Source organism: Pieris rapae, chromosome 8 (assembly GCF_905147795.1).
Source record: "Pieris rapae chromosome 8, ilPieRapa1.1, whole genome shotgun sequence".
In the NCBI taxonomy this organism is placed as follows: domain Eukaryota; kingdom Metazoa; phylum Arthropoda; class Insecta; order Lepidoptera; family Pieridae; genus Pieris; species Pieris rapae.
The window spans coordinates 1,686,611-1,707,106 of record NC_059516.1 but is presented as its reverse complement, the minus strand read 5'-3'; the positions used below and the strand labels follow the sequence as shown (position 1 = coordinate 1,707,106).

At 31.1% G+C, this 20,496-nt stretch overlaps 3 protein-coding genes across 4 annotated transcripts in view; 2 read left to right on the top strand and 1 right to left on the bottom strand.

Annotated features, from left to right (window-relative positions):
• The first annotated feature begins 345 nt into the window (after positions 1 to 345).
• LOC110996642 (RING-type E3 ubiquitin-protein ligase PPIL2) lies at positions 346 to 4,020 on the top strand. The gene is made up of 9 exons (XM_022264420.2): positions 346 to 560; positions 624 to 843; positions 1,128 to 1,437; positions 1,754 to 1,878; positions 2,023 to 2,167; positions 2,287 to 2,435; positions 2,833 to 2,984; positions 3,337 to 3,526; positions 3,690 to 4,020. The coding sequence occupies exons 1-9, from the start codon at positions 529 to 531 to the stop codon at positions 3,921 to 3,923; spliced, it is 1,557 nt and encodes a 518-aa protein (XP_022120112.2). The 5' UTR covers positions 346 to 528; the 3' UTR covers positions 3,924 to 4,020.
• A 343-nt stretch (positions 4,021 to 4,363) lies between these two features.
• LOC110996643 (protein lin-7 homolog C) lies at positions 4,364 to 5,446 on the bottom strand. The gene has a single exon (XM_022264421.2). The coding sequence runs from the start codon at positions 5,321 to 5,323 to the stop codon at positions 4,727 to 4,729; it is 597 nt and encodes a 198-aa protein (XP_022120113.1). The 5' UTR covers positions 5,324 to 5,446; the 3' UTR covers positions 4,364 to 4,726.
• Positions 5,447 to 5,617: 171 nt separating this feature from the next.
• LOC110996640 (paxillin) overlaps positions 5,618 to 20,496 on the top strand; it is a 43,099-nt gene continuing 28,220 nt past the window's right edge. Inside the window, exon 1 of one of the 2 annotated variants that reach the window (XM_022264418.2) lies at positions 5,618 to 5,778. In XM_022264418.2, coding sequence (XP_022120110.2) covers positions 5,766 to 5,778 — 13 coding nt within the window. In that variant the 5' untranslated portion in view covers positions 5,618 to 5,765. Of the gene's footprint in view, positions 5,779 to 11,231; positions 11,564 to 20,496 lie in introns of those variants that run through there. The other variant, XM_022264417.2, reaches the window with a different exon arrangement.

The following is a 20,496-nucleotide window of genomic DNA, read 5'->3' as shown; positions in this document are numbered from 1 at the left end:
AGTTGTAAGTTGTGACAGAGCGTTTAAGACGTAAAAACAAAAGCAACCTACCAACAATTAAAATTTTAATGATTTTTTTCTACATTCTATTAATTTTTATGAATCTACTAATATAGTAAGAATATATATAATATATTCTTACTATATTAGTTGTTTTAAATAAAATTAAAAGCATACATTTGTTTTATTGGTCTACGGTCACACGTTAATATAGAGTATTATTTAGACTAAAGAGTATACGTTGTGAGCTGCAATGTGTCTAGCATTATGTCAAGTATAATAAATGTTGTTACTTGTTAGGCTGTGCAATTCTGCACTCTGCAGTGTCCACTTCACTTCGCTAGAAGTAGTAGTGTTCTGTGACTGTGCGTGTGCCGTACTGCGTAACTAATTACTATTAAGTATTAACTGTAGCTAAGATTGTGGCTTGTCCGACTAAATTATTTAATTATTTGCCGAAAAACACTTATAAATCAAGTTAACAAAAATAAGTTATATTACATTAAATATTATTTATTAATCATCAAAATGGGTAAACGTCAGCATCAGAAGGATAAAATGTGAGAAAAACGTTTGTTTATTTATTGTTTTTTGGTGGATAACAATACATGTACCCCTTTCAGGTATCTTACTTATACCGAATGGACAACACTGTACGGAGGAAAACGATCGGGCACTGCAGTTGAGGAAGATACCTCATTTAAGAGATTACCATATGATCACTGTTGCCTATGTTTACAACCATTTGACCAGCCATACTGTGATGCTGATGGGAATATTTTTGAGCTGCAAGCAATACTTGAGTTTGTCAAAAAGTTTAAAATAAATCCTGTTACTGGAAAGGTACATATTAAATAATTTTACTTACCTTCAATAGTATACAACTGTCTGTTGTTTTTTTTATAACAAGCATTTTAAAGAAACCAGAATAAGGCCTAGAAATTGAAACATTACGACTGTCTTTATATTCTGATATTCCAATTACATTTATGCAACATTAATATTGCATGACTGTGTAAAATAGTTTTTTGGTTACTTGATACAAAAGAAAAAATCATTTTCAACTCACATTTTCTTTAAGTGGAAAATTTTTTGTAAAGCATCATAATTATATGTACTATTTTCAGAAAGTTGATGTCAAGGGATTATTAAAACTAAACTTTTTCAAAAATGCGAAGGGTGAATATCATTGCCCTGTTCTATTCAAGCCATTTACGAAAAATTCCTACATTGTTGCAATTAGAACTAGTGGTAATGTGTATTGCTATGAAGCTGTGGAACAACTCAACATCAAAGGCAAAAACTGGAAGGACCTTATTAATGATACACCATTTGTTAGAAGCGACATTATTACAATTCAAGAACCAAATAATCTAGAGAAATTTAATATATCAAAGTTTCATCATATTAAAAATAACTTAAAAGTTGAAACTGAAGGTAAGATTAACTTTGAATTGTCATTGAGTAAACTAGCAAAAAGCATACTATTCTTTGTGAAGTTATTATTAGCTTTTATAGAATATATATTTAAATATTTTAAGGTTGTGGTTGTAATGTTGATTCCCATTCAATTGTAATAAATTGAAAGTACATTAAAAGATGGATCAAAAGAAAGTTGTAAATAAATGTACTGCGGAGTTAAAATGTGTGCAATGTGATGATTGGCCTTTTAATGAAATTCATATGACAACTGTGTGTGAATTTCAATAAAATAAATGAGGTGGATACATACTAAATAAACATATACTTTCAGAGGAAATTGCAATGAGGAAAGATCCGCATGCAAGATTAAAAACTGTGTCTGCTGAAACAAAAGATATCTTACAGGAGTTGGAGAAAGAATATAAGGCTCCAGAAGTGAAAGAGACCAAGAAAGAGGTATGTATTATTTTCATAAATACTAGCTTTAGCTTCTTGAAAATACAAAAGCCTTAATAACTCTGTAAATATTTTTTTGGTTTTGAACACTCACAATACATCAGAGCCCAGATAAAATATTAAATGAATATGAATAACTTTTAGACTGCAGATAAATTCAATGCTGCCCATTATTCAACTGGCATGGTGGCAGCCAGCTTTACATCCACTGCTATGGTGCCTGAAACCATACATGAAGCAGCTATTATTTGTGAGGATGATGTTAAATATGATAGGGTTAAAAAGAAAGGTAAACAAGAACACAAATTTTGAGTAAATTTTTTCTGCCTCACACTTGAGTAGTTTTTATTTTAATCCTTCTAATTATATGTACTTTACATTAATATTTATCTTTTTCACAATTTTCAGGTTATGTAAGGCTAGTGACAAATCTGGGCCAACTTAATTTAGAACTATACTGTGATGTGGTTCCTAAAGCATGTGATAATTTCATAAAACACTGTCACAATGGTTACTACAATGGTACAAAATTTCATAGATCTATAAGAAATTTTATGGTAAGTCTTTGTTAGTTTATCTTGTTATATGCATTGAATATGTATGCAAATTCTAACAATATTCAAAAACATTCCAAGTATAATATAAAGCAATAAGTGGAAGAATGCACCATTAGTGTGATTCAAATATTTTTTACAATGCACTGTATTATAGGGTATGCATTTGTTTAATAACAAACATTTAACTATCTGTACCATTTAAGCATAATTTCTACAAGACCCTTGTCGAACAACACAGTTTAGCTCAAGCTTAATATCTATGATAACTGTGTTACGATTCAACAAATTATTTATTTATGGGAAAACATACTAAAATAATTGAAAGTATAAGCAAGTTGAAAGTATATATAAGCTCCATTGACTGCTACTAATCTTATATATTCTTATCTGTAATAAGATTCAAGGTGGAGATCCAACTGGCACAGGATTAGGTGGTGAGTCAATATGGAAAAAACCATTTGAAGATGAAATAAAACCTAATCTACACCACTCAGGTCGAGGTGTTTTATCTATGGCAAACTCTGGGCCTAATACAAATGGATCTCAGTTGTAAGTGTGGAATATTATTTAATTCTAGTGCTACTCTTTTCAGATTTAGTTGTATCAGTGCACCAAATGGGTTTTCCTCATAATAGAATTCCGTAATATACATGCAGTAAAAACCTCAATTTAGAATTGAAGTGGTTTGAGGGTCAGGACATATCATACTTTAAGTGACTGGACACCCAAGTTTAATGATTTTTGAGATAAAATAAATATCAAAGATACATTAAAAATGTACAGTATTGATCAAAGGACTTATTTTTTAATAATACCTTTTTCGCCCAAGATTGAAAATAGAAATATTTGTGTAATTCTTCATAGAGTTTATAAGATTTTCTTCAAAGACATTATTTTTCAGCTTTATTACATTTCGTTCATGCAAACAACTAGATGGAAAGCACACAATATTTGGCAAACTAGTTGGTGGTATTGACACATTGAGTGCCATGGAACAAATAGAAGTTGACAATAAAGACAGACCCATACAAGATATTGTTATAGAAGTGGCCCAGGTGTTTGTTGATCCATTTACCGAAGCTGAAGAGCAGGTATACACTTAATGTATCCAATAACTACAATGAATTTTATTTATCCACCAATTTTTAACCTCAGTGTTCTCAGATATTAAATTGTAATAAGTATTAGGAAAAATAAAATATATAATATACAATAGATACAAGATACACACTTACTTCCACAATGTTTTTATAGCTTGCTGTTGAAAGAGAGGAGGATCTCAAGAGACAAGCTGAAGCAGAAAGCCAGGGAATCAAACCAAAAAAAGCTACCAAACAACCCTTAAAAGTTTTTCGTGAGGGTGTAGGCAAATACCTAAATCTACAAGAGGTGTCTCAAATTAATAAAAATCCTAAAACACAAGAAGTGCCAGCAAAGAAGACCAAGAAAGAGACTAAAGGTGGTTTTGGTAGCTTTGATTCTTGGTAGAAGAGACTGTAGTATGAACAATAAAATAGTCTTTTCTTTATTAACTGATATTGTATAATTAAATAAATATTCATATTATTTATAACAAGTTTTAACATGATAAAATTGTGTTTCTGGTCATTTAAACCCTAACCAGAAAATTTAATTAATTTTGATGGTTTATAGACAACTTGGAGAAAACATTTCCAGATACTTGAAATCTGTTTTTTTCATAGGATGAAATGCGAACAAAAAATGCAAATCTGCAGTCTATTATGAGTTAAGTCTTTTTTATTTAGAAAAAGTTAATATTCAAAGAGCAGGCTTAAGGTCTGCAGAAAGGGAACTGTAGTGAGATATGAGGTTACAGCATTTCTTCATTACATTTAGGGTTACCTTAACAACACCACTATGTTTCTGCATAAATAAGGGATAATATATTCCATTATAAAAATACATACTATATTTTTTATAGTTTATTTATTTTAATATAGATTTATTCTAAAACATGTACCTGTCATAATTATTCAATATATTACTGCAGGTCATAGAAACCTAAATATAGATAGATATTTACCTATAATATGAAGAAGTTTGGTGGAAACTACATCCTAATTTAAAATAATTTTGTTATCACTAGTTTTAACAATATATGTATATATTAACACAAGGTTCATTCCATCATATCTTTTTCATCTTACATAATCAATTAAATATCTGTGTCACTTAACAACCTACACAATAATTGTAAAATTATAATACTCAATATAAATTTTAGCATTTAAAAAATATTATGATAACTTGTTGAATGCAACTATAATAGTCTAGTTAAAATTTGTGCGCCGTCTAGCTGTTCTCTGTTTATCAAATCTCATCTCCATCTCTTCCAATACTTTTGGTGTATAGCGCACTACTAGTTTTACAGACCCCACAGCTTGTTTCAGTAATTCCACAGCTTTTTCATGGTTTTCACCTTCCACTGATACGCCATTGACAGAGAGCAATTGATCCCCTCTCTTCAGTCCGCCATGGCGATCGGCAACACCGCCTGGAATGATTCTAGAAATATAAATGGGTGAATTTTGCTCTTTTCCACCCATAACGTTAAACCCTAGACCTTCTTCGGTTTTAGGTAGTTCTACAACTCTTGGATGGGCATGGCCTTCAGCTGCGGCAAACGCAGCCACTGTTGCCTTTGCTGTTGCTGAAGCACGGATATCAGCTGAACCTTGAATATCCACTGTTTCATAAACATGCTCATACACTTCCCTCACAGCATTCAGAAAATCACTTTGAAGCACTTTTTGTAATGCAGCTAGTTTAGTTGCAGGCACCTCTCCACTTTGTTGTAGCTTTTCTAGCAATTCTATAGCTCTTTTAATGTCCCGAGCTAGCGTTAACTGTTCCCCTGCCGTCGACATTTTATGTGTAGCGATTAAGTTATTGTTAAATTAATATATGAATATGAAATCCACCCAAAAAATATTGACTTTTATCGAAACTGCGGCAGCAGCTGACAGTAAATCGTAGTCAATAATATACAATCTTTATGACTTTGACAGCTAAGTAACTAAGTTAGACAATTCACAAAGGAAGTAAATATTTATCATACATGAGTGTCAATAATTGTAGGTTGTTAGTGTCACTGGCGAATGTTTACTGATTTGTGGCGGCTTGTCAAGTAGTAAGTACTTTTAATAAAAAAAAGTTTAAAATTCTAGAGCCTGAAATTTAATTTTGGTGAAGATTACTTGAGTTTTCAAAATAAATTGTGATGGAAAGTGATATGGACTAGATAACGTGTAAACGTGGTTGTGAAGTGCGTCAATAAAGTTATATTATATTGTGATAACAGCAGTAGTCATGGATGACCTAGGTATGTAAATGTTTGTTATCACCATAACCTGCTGCAGAAATTCCTGTTATGAAGTACATATCTTACATTGCGTAAAAATTGGTTTCAAAATACTATTAAGCTAGCCTTAGGGCGCCAGCTTCTATAATTAATTATCTAAAGAATGAAGAATAAAATATTCCACTGATATTCAATATTTTACTGACATTAGAACATTTTTCTCAATACCAAACTTTAGTCCAATATGACAGTCTTTAAAAACTTTTTCCCAACATTTAATATTTAGTGTTTTATTAGTGAAGATATATTATTTTTTTGTGAAATAACTGAAGATATCCCACTTTCCCCAACACATTTTACTCAAGATAATATATAAATATATTCTCACATACCCCATATACTTAATTGTTATACAAGAACAGGAAAGCAAAATTTTCCCTAATTTATAAAATATAATCTTGTGTATTAGCTCTAACTTAAGAACTATTTGAACTCTTTCTGGCAAATTTTATTTATACTATATGTAATTAATTTTATGAATAGGGATCTTTTAAACTTAGATTAACAAACTAACACATACCTAGATCAAATTAAAAATATGTCAAGATTTTATATTGGCACGTAATATATTGTTTCCTTGTGCAACCTTAAAGAACTCTATACTAAATTGATGACAGTCTGATACTTAGTTAATGTTGTGTAGCAAATAGAGGACTTGACAGGTATTATAAAGATTAATGTGCCACTTTGCCACACCTAATAACTGTTATATTAGGATATTAAAGTTTGTGCAATGATTGTTTGTTGTCTGCTCAATACTTGAGAAAGCAATATTAAAATAGAATATAAGATTACTCATTTTAAATATTGGCATGGTGCTTTATGAGTTTGTAACAAAAATACATTTCTTTCCATATGAATATCTTTGATTTAATATTTTTTGGCATTTTAAAATTTAAGCAATTTTTTTATACTTGACAATGTTGTTCCATTATTTCTACACCTAACAGTATAATATTCAACCATCCACAATATACAGAATATCTTTATCACTATTAAGTCATACATATATCCAAAATGTTCTATATTTACCTTTGGAATTGTTTCCAAAAAAAAATTATTTCCATATCATTTAATTATATAGCATTTGACCATACAGTAATAAATAAACATAATTATCTTTAAACCATATAATGTTTGTAAATAATTTAAATTGTGTCACCATATGGCCAGTAAATAGCTGCATTCCTCTTTCATTCCACTCCTTATTAACCTCATTATTAATTGCTTAGCTTCATTGAACATATGGGACACACCTTTACATTTTAATAGATGATCCAATCTTAATTATCTTTGTTAAAAATTGTTCTTTACTAAATCCAATTAGACTGTGTTTTTATTGAAAAATTTGAAAAAAGAACAGTAATTCTTCCATATGAGATACTTATTATGTATAAAACTTTTAGTTTCAAAAGTTCAACTAAAAGTACTTGATGTATCTAGTTATAGAAGTATTGTAATAAATTTGCATTCATATTTAATGAGTTTGAGTAAACAACAATTTAAATTGCAGATCACATAATCATATTATACAAAATAATACAAGGGGAAATTCTTTAAAAATACTGATCAATTACCAAAAAGAATATACTACGAAACTTAAAACCTAAGTGTATATATATCTAATGCTTGTAGCATTAATTTGTAAAGTCTTCACCCTCGGCGATTACATCATAGTCGCTGTTAAGCTAATGTGGGGACGTCATGGTACGTCAAGGGTAATTTTCATGGCCTGGCCCCCGTCAGTTTAACGCGTGCAACCATCGCTAATGTACTATTCGGTATTTTTAACAAAATTATTTTTGTAGTTTTTTTTACGGCGTCATTAAATATTTGTAATGTGTGTATTTGTAAAGTAGATCGGGTTCAATTAATTGTATTTATTTTAGTCTAACTGTATATTTACAGAACAAATTTGTGATTAATATTCAACATAATATTTTTACATGAGTTCCGAAACGGTTCCAACATCCGTGCATAACAATAATATAATTAGCATACGTGTTTTGTTGGCGCAAATTCAATGTTTACTATCATAAAACGTAAAATCTATGACACGATTTGTGATGAGATCATCCACAAATGTTTTGAATAATAGGGGTAGCTCTAAGTAGTAATTATATATATAGGGGCCGACTTTCTTATTTGTTGATTACTTACTTTTTTTATATATACATATTTCATTTGTACCACACATTGTCTATGCTTGCATTTTCGAGGATTCCTACGAAACATGAATACGTTTATGTACCATTAATTTTGAGAGATTTACTTACTTTTGCTGACAAGGGGAGGTAGGAAGGAAATAAATTGCATTTAACATGCTTACGGCCCCAAACTATCGATTTAACATTATAGAAAGTGTGTTTAAATTAAATAACAAATCTTTAAATATATACGTATATCGTTCTACTGTAAGTGCGTGTCACTGAACTCCTCTTAAACGGCTGGACCGAATTGAATGAATTATTTTGTATGCGTTTTAGTGGAGCTCTGGGTGGTTTAGATTCACAAATCAGCCCGGCAGATGGCGCTGCAGTCGGTACATTCATACGGGTCCGCTACGATTATAAATTTCAATTAGTTGTATTTGTTTGACAATTTATGGTTTTTATATCTCAATGTCGTTAGCACGCTGCGTCCATTCACGTTGATAGAATTTAGAATTTCCATAGATTTTATCCCACGTGTTTATGTGTAAAAGATATTTAATTAATGGCGCTGTAAGGAAAATTCAGGTCAAGTGGACAGCCTTGTAAGATTGCTAGATTGTAATAAAGTGTCTTAAACGGCATATAAATTGCCATTGCAAGTTTAATCTAGGTTTGTAAAGGGATTTTCATTTTATCATCTCTCATTAATTGACAGTAACAGAATATAACTAGTAATGAACTTATTCGTAGAATATACCGAACACTTTAATTTCGGTTTTAATTAAACGAAGTTTTCACAGAACATAATTGGCAATTGCAGTAGTGTAGATTTTGATTTCGACTACCCTACTCTTAATTTGTATTTTTTTTATATAACCTATAAACGGGGAAACGGGATCTCTGATTCCCATATGTCTAAATCCGTTATACTTTTGATGTTTGGTAGTCAGGCTTAGTGCTGTCTTCTTTCTATGCAAAAACTACCAGAGATTTATTATTGTCGCTATTAGCGTGTCATTATCATACATTGAGGTCTCGTATCATCATTTCCAGATGATGAAAGCATAAAATTAATTTTCGGATGTCTACTACTCACGGTAGTACGCTGATGATGTGTATACATTCATTATTTTGTTTAAATTTAAAATTGTTAATATAATATTACATATTGTAATTTGAAATTTGGTCATACAATAAATATATAAAGATTAGATCATTTAAATTTAAAGTGTTCTAATAATAAAATACTTTGTTCGATACAAATTCGTAAGATATTTTTCTTGTTGTATTAATTTAATGTCTATTTCACGAGTAGACAAGTTGTATTATGTAAGTGGGATCTAGCGCCGAGACGGACGCCGGCGCAAATATTGACTTCCTTATTAGAACTCACGTCAACAGGAACAATGGTTTTGATGCGTAAAACGGATAGTTATCTTAAGTGTTAATTAACTTTATTTAGCACTTTAAAGTTGCCGGAAAGGTAATTAACGGAAAATACCTTTTCTCTGATTTATCCATAGTGTTGGTTAATAGATTTCGTTAGGGTAAAATATAGACTAATACTAGCTGCCCCACGAATTTCGTTCGTGCCTAGCCTACCTTTTTACCTACCAACATAGAATTTTATATATAAGATTATAAAGAAGAAATATTTGTATGTAGGTGTGTTTGTAACGAATTGGCTCAACAAATAATGGATCGAATTTAAAAATTCTTTCACCATTCGAATACTAATTATCATTGATTAATATAGGCTAATATGAAAGAAGATATCAATTATTTAAAATTAAATGTGCACCCGTCAAGCCGGGACGGGCCGCTAGTATTTAATATAGGGAAATATTTATTTATTTTATTATTATTAGAACTTCGAACTAAAAGAATCCAGGTAAAATAGACTTCCGCGTCACTCAAATATACAGTAGGTAATGCGTGGGCGTTCCAATATGGCACTTCCTATGGGACTTTGAGGATATTGTATGCACGCACTTGCCTATAACATTATATGTTGATTAACTTCCTTTTGAACGATATTTTGCGGGCATTTTTTGCAATCTTTCTCGTCAAGGTAATACTGATTAGAATAGTGAAATTGTTTGGAAGTTACCGGTGTTCTTGCGTGCGGAATTAATTCTTGCAGAATTTAAAAAAATCCAGCTGGTTACGTCACTTACATATCGTTTAGCAGGCCGTTATATAATACAGATATCCTTATCTGCATCATATCATTCCTATGCGAGATATTTAAAAATGGAATTGTTCATAGTAACATCAAAGCGTTTAAAAGCCCTTTATAAATTCATCTGAGATCGAAGATGGTTCGGCTATAAGGTTATTTATTTACGTTTCTTAGTAGGATATTTTAATCTGCCTCTTGTCACATCTAAGTCTTACCAGATTTAGGACACGTTAGGGCATGCATTTGTGTTTAATTAAGATTGAGTAGTGACGATAAACAGAGTTTTATTTTCTGTATGGTTTATTGATGCCAAAGAGATTTAAGTAGAAAAACAAAATTTATTTTACAAAAGTTTTTATCCCATACTACTTACATACTTAATAGTTTAAGTTTCTAGTAAATCTTTTTTTCGCAGTGCAGAATCATGGGTGCACTCCGAATTAAGGGTGGGGTCAGCAAGTGATTTTTTTTTTTTTTGCTAAAATTGACAAAAATTTATAGTACTAAAATGAGAATTGTTTTTTTTTTGTTTATATATTTTTGTGACATGTATGTATGCTATTATTGTCAAGTATTTGAGAAAACATAGCTTGTAACATATACCGTAGACATAGCGTTTATATTGCCCTATTCCCTATATATGTAAATCAATACGGTTAAATTAGCTATGTGAAAACTCAAGTCACGTAGTGAAATTGTTTACTGCCATAGAACGCGATTTACGGCCAGTTTCGTTTTTCACCGAATCTTATTACATCCGGCCTGATCGATGAGATATCCGCCTGTCACTCTCACATTTCTCCGCTCTGCGACGCTCATTAGTTAGAAATTAACTCTTTGATGTCAACCAACTGTTAAAGTAAAATTGAAAACAATTAAATATATACAAATAGACGTTTAAAATTTATGAATGAATGTTAGCTTCAAGTTTCTGCTCACTGGAGTTTAGACAAGTGGTTAGTGTAACTTATATCAGATCCAGCCGGCTAAAGTGGTGTGCGCTCGCGCCGGTAGCCTCGCTCAACGATATGTTGATGATGTTTTAGTTGTGACTGCGACGCGTTGACGAATACTCTGCTCGCCAGTGTTGAACGGCCTCGTCCTTTTGACATTGTGTTATCTTATCAACTGTTATCAGATATCAGCGATAACTACGATTCGGTGGTGACCATTCGGTATTGACACTGCATCAGCTGATTTGTATGTACGTTTGTGTGGTAGCTGAATTTAATTTACATGTGTAGGCTGTGATTATGGAGCGTTAGTGTAGTGTAGTACTAGTGGGTGTTAGAATTTTCGAAAAGCGTTCTCGATTGGCCCAACATGGATAGGACAATGTATGGCAAGGTGCTGCCAGGCACTTATTACCCGTTCCGCTGCGCGATGAAGGAGAACGGAATATCGCCGGGCTGTGAGTATTATTTAATTAATTAATTCGATATGTATCATTCGTATGTTTGTTTACTAACGTGATAGTACGTGTTTTTGTTAACAATGAAGGAACGGTATTTAAATGTACCGGATACAATTATTTTTATAAGGTGTACCAACGGATTCTATGTTGAATGATGGTGGCTACTATGTCGGAATAGTCTGTAATTTGTTACGTTTCCTATGGTTACCGTTGCCAACTATTAATTTTAGATGTTTTTATTCTTCTACGCTTGGGTCGTGAGTTTTTATTAATGAAACGGTTGTTATTTGCTTTTATTAGTGATGAATTCAATTCATATATAATATTATATCTACATTATACTTTACAAGCTTTGTTTTTTTTAAATACAAGACACTTATGGTAATAAGATTACTATTTAAAGAGTAATATTTTGCAAATTTTTAGGAAAATAGTTAAATCACGAGGTAATGGTTAAGCTAGCAAGTGGTTTTAATATAATAAATTGATAATAAAATCTTTAAATGTAATATGTCAATATTATATGGGGGAAACATTTGGATGCTTGTACGAATAAACATATTAAACTATTCAAACGATTTAAAAAATTCTTTCACTGTTAGGATTGCTTTATGTAAAAAATGCTATATGTATGTATTTATTTCCGAAATATTAAAAAGTGTTCAATGGCCGGTAGTTAGTAATAATTTGTTTAAATAAATACGTGGTGATATTAAAACTGAAATACTTAATCCAAATCAAGTTTTCTAAATCATTGTATCATATTCTTGCAAATAAATATTATTATTATTATTAAATATATTATGTTGAATATGCTGAAGCTTGCGAACATCGTTTCGCCCTAATATGATTTTTTACTTTTAGTAGGTAGGTGCCAATAAAGGGAACATAAAACATTCCTCAGAGTTCAAGGAATAAATAAAAAAAAGTTTTTCGCTTAGCAACATACTTGTTCGATTAATTTTAATTTATTAGCGATAATTACCAATGATAATGATACCAAAAGCATCATTGTCTGAAAGTGTTAAATCGTTTTAGGTCACGTTAATTTGGCTTCATAAACGCTAAATTTCTTTTTTATGACGACTATTCTGGTACTGTGAGACTTTACGAGTTTTATTTTTGTGGTGATTTAACGATTAAACATCGCGATCGTTTGTGACTGCGAAGAAGCTTATCAGTATTTTTTTTAATTGAATTGCGGTCGTATTACGATAAAAGTTTTTTTTTAATAAATTGTCATAATTCAATACTTACTAATTTAACTTGTTCACAAACTTTGTTTTCCTACCTGTAATAGGTCTGTAGAACTCTTATGGTACCAGTCTTCTCGTGCATAGAAAGTATTTAGCGTCATAGAGAAGATGTAACATTGTTAATTGTTACTATGGTTACAACGGTAACTATGGTAACTATAGGTATTTTTATCAACATATGCAATTATAATCATTTATTTATGCAATATTTTTTTCTTTGATAGTAATTCAATCGACCACTACCACCCCACCAGACTCAGACTAACACGTCTATATTATAGTCTGTCAAACTCTAACTGGTACCAGCGGCACCTTACGCTACGTCACGGGTCACGTCAGAGAGATGTGAATAAGCAGTATGCGTTCTGTCCCACTCTAACGCGTATTGGGCACACCAAACCTAATCGTGTGTAAGGTTTTTATTTTCGTTACGGAATTTTTGGATTCGGTCGCCACGCTCAAAGCTCGCTATTAAATCTATGCAATAGCTTCCACAAGGGCAGTGGCATATTTAATCGATGGCAGGTGGCAGATTCAGAAGGCTTATTAAGCCAAACCTAAAAGTTTGTTGCGCCACTGATGCTTTTAGAACTTTTTGATAATCTGTAAAGTAAAATTAGTCTTTTAATACAAAAGTTTACGCTGGATGTCCATGCAATTCATGGCATAGTAAGTTATTATAAAACATTAAAGTATCAAAAACTTAATTACCGTCTGAAGTTACATCTGTCGCTCACGAGGTTACAAATGTGACTCAATGTGTAATTCAAGGATTGTCACCATATGTTCCTTTTGTGCGGTTTTGTACTTCTACGAATACGTAATAATTTTGTTGTATTAAAGATTCATTAAGAATTTTTAGAGTATTGGGTATATTTAATTAATAAAGTTCACCACATCATATATAATGCTGTCGTAAAAAAATTATTATACGTTAAATAATAATAACGTTAAAAGCTATCAAAAATACTAGAAACACGTAGATTAGGTATCAGATAGGCACTACATGTTTTTTTATTTGATCTACTATCGAATATGTCAAGTTCATATTACGATATGTCGTATCCCAGCGTCATTTGTCGTACTCGGTTGAACTTTGACCTATCACAATAATCTGCCAAAAGGTTAATTGTCATAATATTTCCATTAAAATGCCTTAACTTTGCAAAATTCATAAAAAGTGTAGTATACTATTAGATTAAATATGTAGCATATTGGTCTTGTGTTCGCGTCATGTTAAATGGCTTTTTTCTTTTCTCTGAAAAGGGCATATATGATTCGTTGTATTACTTTAGTTAATACGTGTACTGAACTTTTTCGTCCGTTTTTAGTGAACTGACAAAAGTTCTATTACTTATGTATTTGTTAGTTCCTATAGTAGTTTTTTTTATTGTCATTTTGTTTTTCCTTACCTTTCCAAATTTTTGGAGTTTGTTTTTTTTTGTGTGAATTTCTTTTATTGTTTAGGGTCACCTGTAAGGACAGGTTTTGTCCTAAAAACATAAAAAATATCAATGACAAAATCGTACGTCCACGACGTTTACTATGATGATATATTAATTTAAGTTATTATCACCAGTTCAGATACGCGAACGCCAGAGGCCAAACCAATAAAGTTGACGTTATTTTTTTAAAGGAAACCAGTTTTCATTGAGCTGTGTCGAGAATAAACTTGACTCAATTTCATTAGCTGACCTTTGCGAGGTCACAGATGACATAATGTACATAATTGTGTGTATTGTAAACGTTTACATACAACATTATGCATGAGAGGGATTGCGACCCTCGGAGCTTGGACAGGGTCCTGCTTTAATGAATTTGAGGGCTTTTCACAATTTTTATTTTATTTTTTTGTAATTACAGTTAAACAGTTCATAATATTGTAGCATATTATATTCAAAATTATTATTATTATAAGATATAGGTACTAAGCTTAATGTAATTTTATTGTATAATCTTGTGTGACGGAGTCTTTTATGTGTTGGTAAACATAGAAACTAGATGATAAGAGCTAGAGCAGGTGTGACAGAAATTCTAAGACCAAATCAAATGGATCGACGGCTCTTATGCTATAGATCTCCCATGAAATATTAAGCAAAATATTGACGGAATTATACGCTAGAGACGGAAAACGAAGAGGCCAACAACGCAAAAGGTGTGAAGACGAATACAAATTAACAGCCAGGCCCTGCAGGAGAATCGCAAAGGATGGAGAACAGTGGAAAGGGTTAAAACAGGCCTCTGCCATGTGGCACACCAAACTCCGAGAAATACTGTAGTGAAAATATATAAAGGATCATAGATTGCAGAGTTTCTAAATATAATGGCAATATTATTATTATCTATTATAAACAGAGAAACTAATTTTGTGGCCATTTACTAAGAGTCACTTTTTAAGTCCTCATATCAGTTTCAAACGTGAATATCTTTGAAATATTTCCTAAATATTTTATTGTCCTTATTTAATATGTGTTATGTTTGAGAGCATACTTGTATAAAGTATAGTTGTATACACATACGTGTAAATTGACATTAATTTTATGCTATTTATTCGATATTGTACATGAGCTGACATCATTTTAAATTACTGTGTCGTGGGTAGGAATTAATTAAAATTGAATAATGATGCATTTTCTATGGTGCATTTGCGTCTGTCTCTGCGGGGCATATTAACATTTTGTATTCACACAATATACACTCAGATATAGGCTTGCCATAAGCGTACTTTTAATTGGGTAAGAAACGAGATTTACTATATTCTGGTATGTCAAAAATGTTTTGAATTTTGACATACAGTATGTACAGAGTATATATGTGAATAAAAAAATAAAGGTTACTAGCGCTAATTAGAGACGGTTGGACCAAGTCGATTTAAAAAAAAAATATTGACACCGAGTTTTCTGGATTTTTTTTTGTTTTATTTAGTGATAAGGTTTAATTACGGAAAAGCGAACAGTCTGTATGGGGTTAGGACTTATGGGTAGCATAACAAAATGTTCTATTTATTGATATGAACTAAATGGTAATGTACAAAAATCATAAAGGCGAAACGAAGTTCGCGACAGCTAGTGATTAAATAAATGTAGGTTAATTAAAAATTGTTTCTTTAGGACTTATAGTAACTACCTTCACTACAAGGGTAACTCGTTAAAATTTCGTTCATACATTTTAAGAAAGGTCGTAATTTGACATTCGCATACCCATTTCGTTTATTTGAAGGGACCGACCGTCAGGAAATGCAATATTTAAATGTCATACACCGTCCTTTTGCAAAGTTATGTCTTCGTTTATTATTTATTAAAGACGTTTGATCCTACTTGATTGGTTGGACGTGTACGCTTTAAAAAAGCAAAATTAAATAAATGACTTATAGAATTTCTAGGCTTCTGCTCTCCATGAAACAAAAAATATATTTAATCTGTTGAAAAAAAAATCGCATCTTTTAAACGGTTTAGCAGTCTGTTAAAAATTAACAAGAAAATAAATAGTTCTTCCAATAGTCTGTGTGATTTCATCATAAAATATGTATAGCTATTTTCTTTGGAAAACAAAGCTTACATACAATTACACATTATGTATATTTATATTAAGAATGACAGTCAGAGCACGCATCTTGGGATTTAAGTACAATTGACTGAGTCATTATTAGCGATCGAATTCAATTGTCCTTTTGAGGCCATAGACAAGATCAATATAACGAGAATAATTTAATAGATTACATCTACTATTTTTTAAGTCAATCAATATTTTATTAGCCTTCAAGTATATCATATGTATTTAATATATTTTCATATATCTATCTCAAAACTTCAAATCCAAGATACCCGCAAACTATAGAAGAAACTTGCCAGTATGTTATCTCCTTCCCTTTGAATCCTTGGTTGTGTTTGGTAACCTGAAGTACCATAGATTGAAAATAATATACCCATTAGAATTTTTTTTAGTGGCAACACTGAAATAACCTGTCAATGAAGAGCCAAGTTGTTGTGTTTGTGTCGTATTGAATTGTGTCACAAGACACCGAATATCACGCTTAGATGGTTTTAAGTAATTGAAACCTATGAAATATATATCGAATTTTATATGTGTAAAATAAAACCCATGAACTAAACGTACTATATTACAAGAGAAGTATTAGGTTTTACGGCTTACTATTGGATTTATAATGCGGAATAATCGTGAAAAAACATGTCTTAGATCTACATATAAACAAAAATAATTTATAAAGAAGAAGATTCCTGCAGCTGAGTTTGCCTCCTGTAACATAAAAAATGTAGAAAACTGCACTATACTTTATATTAGCACTACTGGATTATTATTATTACTAAAATAATTTAATATTTACCAGTGATAGAACAACGAATTGAGATGATAATACTTGGTAGGGTAACGCTAAGACCTACATTTTATTTTTGTGTAATTATTTTAATTACAGGAAGTGTCAACCCTAATAGAAGATTTAACTATAAATCTTGATTTTATTTTGCATACACATTACTCACGTACAGGTAGTCTTTGATCTTGCCTATTGTCGCTTGAAGTGGATATAAATTTACTGAATATAATGGCCTTTGACTCAGAAAGCCTGTGATAGGGCTGCCATTTTTTTTAAATTTATTAATCAATGATTTTATTATTACTATTATCTATATAACTATACTTAGAAATTTCCTTTCATATTAACGTTAATTAAACAACAATTAATGTTAATTTATTTACTACGATAAACAATAATTTAATAACTTTTATAAGATAAATTTTAATTACCGTGGCATATGCGTGAAGCATACTTCCATGCATATGCTTATACTTACCCGTAGTTCGGGTGGTTAGCACCGTGCTGATTGCGTATCCTATTCATAATAGTCTGTAGTCTATTCTATTAATGCCCTTGATGGGGGCCACTGTAACGCGCGAGAAGATAATGGCTCCATTCTATGCGTGCACCCGAAATTAGCTAAGATAAAAGCTAATCTTAAACACTATATTTCTATGACATCGTTTTGTTGTAAAGTTTTACATATGCACAACGACAACTGTTGATTAATAAGAATTGAAATGAAAGTGAAATGAAAAATTTAGACACCCCCTAAATATAGTGTATTAATATATTAAATTTTATTTATTTATTCCACATCATTTTTCTTTCTTTACAGTTATTACCAATACGATAGATCGACACATTTTTACCTACATAAAATCATAAAGAAAAATATATTATAAAACTAAAATTATATAACTAACTATATAGCAAACAACTCTTGTTAACTCAGTCAGCGTTTATATCGAGAACAGTGAATACACAGTATAGTGTATATTCATTGTTTAGATTTTTTTTCAGACATCTCTATAATTGCAAATAAAAACTTATTCGTTCTATAATTCTTAACGTGATTACATTATCAGTATATGAGTCTTATAAATCTAATTATTTCGCGCCAATTTGTTCACAGAAAACAATAAATCGTAGAAATCTCTACATATTTGTCAACAGTCAGTTGACTCCCGACACTAAATGTGTGAAAAGTTCTGAAAATACTCTATTTCTACTAGAAATCGGTAAATGACCTCATTAAGCCACTGTGCTTTGCCAACCACTGCCTCATCCCTTTATTTTTGTCTGTGGTATTATTAGTTTTAAAGTGCCCAATTTATCATATTTCATCACAGCGATTTTATTTTGTGTATTCTGTGCTATAAAACAGCGGATAGTTTTTTTATATATTTACTGTGTCGCGGAAATATTTTAGTTGTTTGAAGTGTATTTAGTAATATTTTTATAAAAGCCTAAGATTTTAACATTTAACACCAAATATTATAATATATTAATATAGAAAATAATTTCTTTTAGAAAAATAAAATTTTTCAGGCTTCCATGCGCTTAAATTCTCATCAATATAACATAAATTTCTGACAAAAAAACCCACCAACTCACTATTTCAATCTGTTCAGAAAAATAATATACGCATAAAAAATATTGCGCCATCTTTAAGATTTCGTATGAAACTGTTTAACGTCGCGCCTTTTTTTGATCTTGATATAGTTCAAGTGTACTTCTGCAGATGGCGTTAATATAACATGGAAGTAAATTATAATTTAAAGTGAAAAACGCTATTTATTTATTACAAATGATTATTAATGCACATATGAAATACTAAAGTTGTCTCTAGATTAGTTTTGTACTTTTTTTAATAGTAAAAATTAAGTTTTTAATTTAACAATTCCTTTTAAGCGTCAATTTATAAATATGTATATGTATGTATTTTACTGTAGAGTTCCTATATTTACACAGTACCAGTTCCATGTGTCGTTAATTAAAAAAACGTTAATTAATCTAGGAAATTACAGTAGTCGACAACAAGTCTGTAAACCCACCTCCTTAATTAGATCGATATGAAACGCATCCTGTGACGTCACGAGTGCATTGGCCAGTAAATTTCCTTGGAAACATCGGAAAACGCGGCAGACCTCTTGTTTACCTTGCGTCAAACGTATTGAACAGTGAAAAATAAACGTATAGTGTGCGAATTTAATTATATGAAGAACATGTCAGGTATCGATTTCCGTTTTCTATTATATATTATGTCAAAAATACTTTTTTTTTAAATATTTTATCAATACTTATGAAAAAATATTTTGATTTCGTTTTAATAAGGACAGGAGTCTTATCGGATGTTATGTGATGACGCCACTAGACACTCATATTGCCAGAGGGCTCGCAAGTGCGTTGTCAGCCTTTTAGTGTGTAAATTAAAAAACATTTTGTATCTAAGAAAAAATTAAAGTTTAACTAAGCGGAATTTTGCCTAAGCTGCTCGCGTATATTTAAATAAATAATTATAATAATACAAGTGTATTTCTTTTGGGGATATATGTCTATGAAAATAAATAATCAATTCATGGCGCTAAAACCATTTTATATCATTTCATGTCAATATAATAGGCAAGTAGGTAATCAGCCTCCTGTTTCTGACACACTGTTCTAAAATGGCCAGTGACGCACTCACGAGCGCTTTGGCATTGAGAGTCTATGGGCGGCTATAACATCAGATCAGCCTCCTGCACCCTAGCCCCCTGTTCTTTAAAAAAACAAACATTATTAGGAATAAAAACACAAGGGGTGTTTTTACTCGGAAATCAAAGCCAGATTTTGTATGCTATGTGCAGTAACTATGCGGTATTACTTCTAGCTAATAAGCTAATTGGTACTAATTTGCCTTGGTTATGATTAAATTCCAATTGGCGTATTACTCATCCGCAAAATCCATCTAAAAATAGACCACATCAATCTTTATACACAAAGTTAATCGTCGGTTCGACGTCGATATCGTAATTTTTTAATAGTCGTAAAATATGATTAATGTATAATATATATGTGGCAGCCAACTAGCTTCATTTTTGAGCCTTATAGCTAAACGGCGCTATCGGCCTGAAAGATATTCAACCGTAGCGTTTGTTACGACATTTAATCAACTGGCTTGTTAGGCCATCCGTACGATAGAGTCATTATTTGGCTATAAAAGATGAAACATATTCAATCAAATTAAATTGCTTGAGTCAAATTTACTTTATTATTGACAATGCATATTCAATCGTACTTGTTGTTTTTCATGTAAATATGGAAAACACCTTCAAAATTGTGGTTTGCCGACGCCATTTTGACAGTTTAAAGAG

Bases quoted from the DNA above. Each gene is read 5' to 3' on its own strand.
- LOC110996642 (XM_022264420.2), top strand. From the start codon at position 529: ATGGGTAAACGTCAGCATCAGAAGGATAAAAT. The intron at 2,436-2,832 runs GTAAGTCTTTGT...ATCTGTAATAAG, and splicing joins GATCTATAAGAAATTTTATG to ATTCAAGGTGGAGATCCAAC. The intron at 2,985-3,336 runs GTAAGTGTGGAA...ATTATTTTTCAG, and splicing joins AATACAAATGGATCTCAGTT to CTTTATTACATTTCGTTCAT.
- LOC110996643 (XM_022264421.2), bottom strand. From the start codon at position 5,323: ATGTCGACGGCAGGGGAACAGTTAACGCTAGCTCGGGACATTAAAAGA.